The 8,396-nt window shown below is 36.2% G+C and overlaps 1 gene segment (V, D, J or C); it reads right to left on the reverse strand.

The window, feature by feature from the left end:
- Nucleotides 1-2,010: 2,010 nt before the first annotated feature.
- Nucleotides 2,011-2,523, reverse strand: LOC116895817. The segment is given in 2 exon segments: nt 2,011-2,312; nt 2,475-2,523. Coding segments are annotated over 2 exon segments (351 nt in total).
- Nucleotides 2,524-8,396: the final 5,873 nt, after the last annotated feature.

Raw genomic sequence — 8,396 nt, forward strand, 5'->3', positions numbered from 1 at the left:
AGGAAAACTTGTGCAAATTATAATCTAATCTCTTAACATCCAAAGACTTAGTCATGTTGCATAGATATTCATGTGAGTGTTGGTGGATTTTTTTAGTTCTTCCTGAGAAGTTAAGTCTTACCTGAAATTGACAATGAGGGCTGTCTAACCCATATTTCCCACTTTTACCCAGAAATTCCAGGTGGGATGTTGATGGGTTTAGGTGTATACAGTGTCTCTGTGTGTGCTTTCTAGTCTTTTTCCATGTCCATATCTTCTTACAGTTTTCAATGAACCTTGAATCATCCTTTTCTGATTTTATATCTCATAGTAGTGTTGACCATTAAGCATGTTTACAGAAAAATAAGTAAAGGAAAAAATAGATCCTGACAAAGGTATTTCTAGAACATATGACATCGTTCAAGAACTGGTGAACTGACTTGCTGTTTCACTGTTGCCTCACAACTCAAACTTTCTACTCTAGATATGTAGGTTTACTGGTTATATTATATTGCTATGGAGAGATACCATAACCACAAAACCTCCTTTAAAAGAAAACACCTATTTGGGACTTTCTTAGGGTTTAGTTCATTATTTTCATGTTGGGATCATGGCTGCACAAGGGCAGCCATGAGAGATGAGAGTTTGACATCTGGATCAGCAAGCAACAAGGAAATAAATATACTGGCCCTGGATTAGGCTTTTAAAAGCTCAGAGTCCAAACCCAGTGTCATACATCCTCCAACGAATCCAACTATCAAATAGGGCCACTTCCTAAGCATTTAAATATATGAATCTATGGGGCCTATACTTATTTAAACATCCACAGATAGTATAGCACTAACAAGAAATAAGTACAAAGCAGTAAATTCCCTTTGGTGTTGAGCAATACATAAGTGTAAAAGAGTTTCCTTTTTAGTTTACATAGGTACAGATTTTGAAGTAGTATACTTCTGTGCACTCAGAACTGTTCTTAAGCCCAGAATCCTCTTTATACAGCATTTATTAGGACTAAAGGTTAAACAACTCATTCTGAAAAAGTTTTCTTGACAAATTATAATATATTAACAATGTGCTAAATACCCATCAATATCTTGACTTCCTGATATGGAGATACTTTTTCCTAGAAATGCAGTTTGGAAGTTGGTAATTGTGTCACGGGATTCCATTCCAAGCACCTTAAATTGAAAATTGAAAACAAAATGTTACATAATTATTATTGTTATTATTAAATGTAATTTAAATTTAATATAAATGTGATTTAAATTTAAATATAATTGTACATTTAAATATTTTAAATAATTTGTTTCTCTATATAGAATGATAAAATTAAATTATGAATTTACTTATTCACAGTAAGGTATACATACACAAATGAATATATGTATACATAGATTGACTGCTATAAGGAAAAAATGTCTATATATTAGTTCTCTGTTGCCTTATTTGATTCATTATTAGTGGGGTGTTTCAATTGCTTGTCATGAGAATAGAAAGATAATATGCTTGACTGTCAAGAGCTGTTTTTTTTTTTCTTTTCTTTTTGGAGAGAAAACCATCTCAAGCACATATTAACAGGACAATTTAGTGAAACAGAAGGTCTACTAAGAAAATTCAGAAGACAAGTTAGGATGAATACTACATGTGTAGGATAACAACAGCAGTGTACTTTGAGAAGGTGACTATCCTGAAGAAAATCCACCTACCAAGAAAATCCTAAAGTCAATGAAAGTAGCAGAAACTAGATGTGAACGTTCATGGGAACCACAAGTAAAATATGGGGGAGAAGTGCCTGCCACACTTGCCTTCAACAAACAGAACAAAAATTGAGAATAAATAGAGACAAAGTAGATAATTTGATAGCAACACTTGAGTACAGTGGAATATTATGGAGAAACTTATCCAAAGATGCAAATGACATTGTAAAGCAGTACAACATGTTAGACTACTGCATCAAACCCTTACACATTTTATCTCTAGGAGGAAGTAGCTGGGCCCTAAGGAGTTAGGAGGTTTTTGTTCAAGTCTGTATCACTGTGTGGGTGGGTAACTCCACTGCTGGCAGTAATAAGTGGCAGCATCTTCAGCCTCCACGTTGCTGATCGTGAGAGAATAAGAGGTCCCAGACCCACTGCCACTGAAGCGATTTGGGACTCCAGAAGCCAGCTTGGATGTGTCATAAATCCAGAGTTTGGGGGAGGCGCCTGACTTCTGCTGGTACCAGTGCATGTAACTTACACTGGAGCTGGCACTGCAGGTGAGGGTGACCTTCTCTCCTGGAGATGCAGCCATGGTTGTTGGAGACTGGGTTAGCACAATTTCTCCACTGGACACTAAGAATAGTAAAAAGCAACAAAGAGAGAAAGGGGTTAGTTGACATAGAGATACAAAAACAATTTCAATGTTCAGAAGAAAGAAAAAAAAAGTTTAGACTTAAATCCCTTAAGAAAGAATTTTGGCTGGATTCTGAGCTCAAACTCCCTGCCCTCTGTTACCTGTGACACTGATTAGCAGGAAGCTGAAAATCTCCACCCGAAAATCCATTGTGTATTTGAGATTTGGTCTCTGCTAACTACTGCTATTCTCATAAGAATATCTCTTTAAAACAACTCTGAGAGGTTTGTGGTTTCTGAAAACGAAGTATGCAAATAGCAAGATATAGTCTGGGCTTTCTTGGCTTATAAACATGTGGTCTGTTAACTAAGGCAACCCAGGTTTAACAAGGGCAATATCTACTTATTTTTAGTCACAAAAATTCTAATGAAGTATATTTTGTTTTTTTTTTTCTTTCCTCCATTTTAGGAGGAAAAACCCTGTTCTATAGTATTACTCATATATTTCCCTAAAGATAAGATTTATTTGATCCATTAAAAATGAGGGATGTTCAATTGACTACTTTGAGGTATATTTCTCTTATAATAAAGGTGTATCGAGAATGACTGTCTATAAGGATCACAGAAAATCTTATCTGATTCCTGTTTTCCTGAATGCTGCTTATGAGATACCTCACCTACTCATTCCAAATCTGTTCAGATGATAATTTGTGAAAATCACCAGTATCACTAGTCTCCCCACATACTGAGGAACTGTGGATAATTTTAGTGAAAGGAAGAAAGAGTATTTGATCAGAAATAAAAACTCCATCCTTGAAATATATTGCATCCTATTGAGAGGTTTAATAAGTTTAAAACCTGTAGATTTTGCTGAGGTGGCTCAACAAATGGCATACACTTTGAAAAGGAAGATCACTATAGAGATGTTCAAATGGCTCAATTGTAAAGTGCACAGTTGGCAAAGATAGTCTTTAACAGAGGTGAAAATCTATGTTCACTCCCTGTGACTTATTTGGTAGAGTGAGTGAACTGATGACCTCCAGATAGAAGTGCATAAGTAAATAAATATTAGAGAGTAAGAGTTCAAGTCACAAACAGTAGATTTCTACCTTTCCTAATCTAATGGGGAATATGAAGTAACACCATTGCCCATATCTATTGCAATGTTGAAAATCTATCAAAGCATCTTTGGTAATAACTCAGATGACAGCAGATGCTGGTGAGGATGTGGAGAAAGGAATATTCCTCCACTGTTGGTGGAATTGCAAGCTGGTACAAACACTCTGGAGATCAGAATGGTGGTTCCTCAGAAAATTGGACATAGTGCTAGTTGTGGACCCAGCTATAGCACTCCTTAGTATATAACCAAGAGATGCTCTAACATATAACAAGAACCCATGTTCCACTGTATTCATAGCAGCCTTATATATATAATAGACTGAAGGTACAAAGAACAAAGATGTTCTCAAATAGAAAAATGGATACAAAAATTGTGGTAAACTTATATACTGGACTACTACTCAGCTATTAAAAGCAATGACATCAGTCTGTGCCCTTAACTTACCCTGTGCTACAGCACTCTGTAACTAGATTCCCCTGATAGAGAACTAGTCTCACAGTAGTGCTGACATACAGGCTTACAGGGGGATCAAGCCACTGTTAGAAGCAGCAAGATCAGCTAACACCAGAAATAAACAGACAGCAAGAGACTAGGCCAAAAACCTATGCAACAGAAGCAAAGGCAACTTGGTATCATCAGATCCCATTTCCTCCACCAAAACAAGACTTGGATACTCCAACACCCAAGAAAAGCAAGCTTTTCATTTAAAATCACAACTAATGATGATGTTAAAGGAAGGACTGTAAGAAGGACATATATAAACCTCCCTTCAAGAAATACAGGACAAGTCAGGTAAACAGGTAGAATCCCTTGAAGAGGAAACACAAAAATTAACCGAACAGGTGAAGTAATTGAATAAAAGCATCAAGGACATAAAAATGGAAATAGAAACAATAAAGAAATCACAAATGGAGACAACTATGAACGTAAAACCTAGAAAGAGATTAGGAGTCATAGATGCAAGCATTAACAACAGAATATAAGCAATAGAAGAGAGAATCTCAGGGACAGAAGATACTATAGCAAACATTGACATAACTTTCAAAAAAAATGCAAAACACAAAAGCTTCTAACACAAAGCATCCAGGCAATCCAGGACACAATGAGAAGAGTAATCCAAAAGATCACAGGTATAGGCGAGAGCGAAGTTTTCCAATTTAATAGACCAGTAATTATCTTCAACAAAATTATAGAAGAATCCTTGCCTAACCTAAAGAAATGGATGCCCATAAATATTCAAAGGCCTACAGAACTCCAAACAGATTGGACCAGAAAAGATATCCCTCCTGTCACACAATATTCAAAACACCAAAATCACAAAACAAAGCAAAAATATTAAAAGCAGAAAGGGAAAATCATCATGTAATATATAAAGGCAGATCTAACAAAGTCACAACAACCTTCTCAAAAGAGACTTTAATGTCCATACCTAAACATACAAAAGCAATATAAAGCAAACAAGTAGTAACCAAAGAGAAGTCAAATGGATCCAAATTCAAAAGGAAGAAGTCAAAATATCACTATTTTCAGATAAAATGATAGAATATTTTAGTGACCTTAAAAATTCTACCAGAGGACTCCTAAACCTTACAAACAACTTTAATAAAGACAGTGGATATCAAATTAACTCCAACAAATTGTTAGCTTTCTTCTACTTAAGGGATATATGGGCTGAAAAAGAAATTAGGGAATGACACCCTTCAAAATAGTCATAAACAATATAAGATACTGCAATATGACTTGAATCAAGCAAGTTCAACATCTGTATGACAAGAACTTCCTGTCTCTGAGGAAAGAAAATGAAGATCTCAGAAACCTGAAAGACCTCCCATGCTCAAAGGTTGGTGGGATTAATGTAGTAAAACTGGCCATTTTGTCAATGCAATCCCCATCAAAATTCCAACTCAATTCTACATAGAGTTACAAAGAGCGATTTGAAAATTCATTTGGAATAACAAAAAACACTATGCTGAACAATAAAAGACCTTATTTGTGAATCACTGTCGCTGACATCAAGCTCTGTTACAGAGCAATAGTGATAAAAACTCTATGGTATTTGAATAGAGACAGGCAGGTAAATCAGTGGAATAGAATTGAAAACCCAGAAATGAATCCACTCACACATGGTCACTTGGTCTTTGACAAATAAGCTAAAACAATAGTGGGAAAAGGACAGCTCTTTTTAACAAGTGGGGCTGATTTAACTAGAGTTCAGCATGTAGGAGAATGCAAATCAATCCATTCTTATCACCTGTACAAAGCTCAAGTCCAAGTGGATCATCGATCCAAATTAATGAAAGAAAACGTAGGGAAGAGACTTGAATGCATGGACACTGGGGAAATTTTCCTGAACAGAAAACCAATTGCATATAGTCTAAGATCAAGAATCGACAAATGGGACTTCCTATAATTGCAAAGCTTTTGTAAGGCAAAGGATACTGCCATTAGGACAAATGTCATCCAACAGATTGAGAAAAGATCTATGGTAATCCTACATCTGACAGAGGGCTAAGAGTCAATATATACAAAGAAATAATGAAGTTAGACTCCAGATAATTAGGCACTCCTATTAATTTTTTTAATTTATTTTTTTTTCAATTCTTTCAAATTGGGTATTACTTATTTACATTTCAAATGTTATTATCTTTCCCGGTTTCCTGCCAATGAGCCCCCTTACTCTTCCCCCTCTCTGTCTATAAGGGTGTTCCCTTTCCCATCCAGTCCCCCTTACCCCCCCAAAGAAAATATCCCCTACACTCAGGGTCCAACTTTTGCAGGACCAACGGCTTCTCCTTCCATTGGTGTCCAACCAGGAAATCCTTCGTTACATATGCAGTTGGAGATATGGGTCAGTCAGTGTATAGTCTTTGGATAGTGGTTTAGTCCCTGGAAGCTCTGGTTGGTTGGCAATTTTGTTCTTATGGGGTTGCAAGCCATTTCAGCTCTTCCAATCATTCTCAAATTCCTCCAATGGCGGTCCTGTTCTCAGGTGAGTAAGGTTTGTTGATAGCATTCGCCTCTGTGTTTGACATGTTCTGGCTGTGTCTCTCAGGAGAGATCTATATCAGATTCCTGTCAGCATGCATTTCTTAGCTTCATCCATCCTATCTAGTTTTTGTGGATATATATATATATATATATATATATATATATATATATATATATATATATGGCGCCACATGTGCGTCAGGCTCTGAATGACTGTTCTTTAAGTTTCTGCTCTAAACTTTGCCTCTCTATCACCTCCTATGGATATTTTTGTTCCCTTTTATAAGAAGGAGTGAAGTATCCGGAATTTTGGTCATCCTTCTTGAGTTTCATGTGCTCCATGAATTGCATCCTGGGTAATTCTAGCTTTTGGGCTAATATCCACTTATCAGTGAATACATACCATATGTGCTTTCCTGGGATTGGTTTTCCTCACTCGGGGTGATATTTTTCTAGTTCTATGCATTTGCTAAGAATTTCATGAAGTCTTTGTTTTTGATAGCTGAGTAGTATTCCATTGTGTACATTTACCACATTTTCTTTATCCATTCCTATGTTGATGGGCATCTGGGTTCTTTCTAGGTTCTGGCTATTATAAATAAAGTTGTTATGAATATAGGGTAGCAGGTTTCTCTCTTTTATGTTGGAGCATCTTTTAGGTATAAGCCCAAGAGATATATAGCTCAGACCTCAGGTAGTGCAATGTCCAATATTATGAGGAACTTACAGGCTGATTTCCAGAGAAGTTGTACCAGTTTGCGATCTAGAAAACAATGGAGGAGTGTTCCTCTTTCTCCACATCCTTGCCAGCATCTGCTGTCACCTGAGATTTTTATCCTTGCCTTTCTGAATGGTATGAGGTGGAATCTCAGGGTTGATTTGATTTGCATTTCCCTGATGACTAAGCATGTTGAACATTTCTTTAGGTACTTCTCAACCATTCAATATTTCTTAGTAGTGAATTCTTTATTTAGCTCTGTACCCCATTTTTAACAGGGTTATTTGGCTCTCTGGAGTCTTAGTTCTTGAATTTTTTGGATATTTTGGATATTAGCCCTCTATCAGATGTAGGATTGGTAAATATTTTTTCCCAATCTGTTGGTTGATGTTTTGTCCTAATGACAGGGTCCTGTGCCCGACCGAAGATTTGCAGTTTTATGAGGTCCCTTTCTTAAATTTTTGATCTTAGAGCATAAGATATTGGTGTTCTCTTCAGGAAATATTTCTCAGTGCTCATGTTTTCAAGACTCTTCCCCACTTTTTCTTCTTTTAGATTGAGTGTATCTGGTTTGATGTGGAGGTACTTGGTCCATTTGGATTTAAGCTTTGTACAGGGCTATAAAAATATATTGATTTGCATTCTTCTACATGCTGACCTCAGGCTGAATGAGCACCATTGGTTGAAAATGCTATCTTTATTTCATTGTTTGGTTTTGGCTCCTTTGTCAAAGATCAAGTGACCATATGTGTGTGAGTTCATTTCTGAGTATTCTATTCTATTCCACTCATCTATCTGCTTGTTTTTGTACCAAAAACATAGAGTTTTTTTTATCACTATTGCTCTGCAATATTGCTTGAGGTCAGAGATGGTGATTCCTCCATAAGTTCTTTTATTGTTGAGAATAGCTTTAGCTATCCTGGATTTTTTTGTTATTCCAAATGATTTTTCAAATTGTTCTTTCTAACTCTATAAAGAATTGAATTGGAATTTTGATGGGGATTGCACTGAATCTGTAGATTGCTTTTGGTATAAAGGCCATTTTACTATAATAATCCTGCCAATCCATGAGCATGGAGCTCTTTCCATCCTCTGAGATCTTCGTCAATTTCTTTTTCAGAGACTTGAAGTTCTTGTCATACAGATATTTCACTTTCGTGGTTAGCATCACACCAAGGTATTTTATGTTATTTGTGACTATTGTGAAGGGTGGTGTTTTCCTAATTTCTTTCTCAACTTGTTTACCCTTTAAGTAGAG

Source organism: Rattus rattus, chromosome 3, assembly GCF_011064425.1.
Source record: "Rattus rattus isolate New Zealand chromosome 3, Rrattus_CSIRO_v1, whole genome shotgun sequence".
Classification (NCBI taxonomy): domain Eukaryota; kingdom Metazoa; phylum Chordata; class Mammalia; order Rodentia; family Muridae; genus Rattus; species Rattus rattus.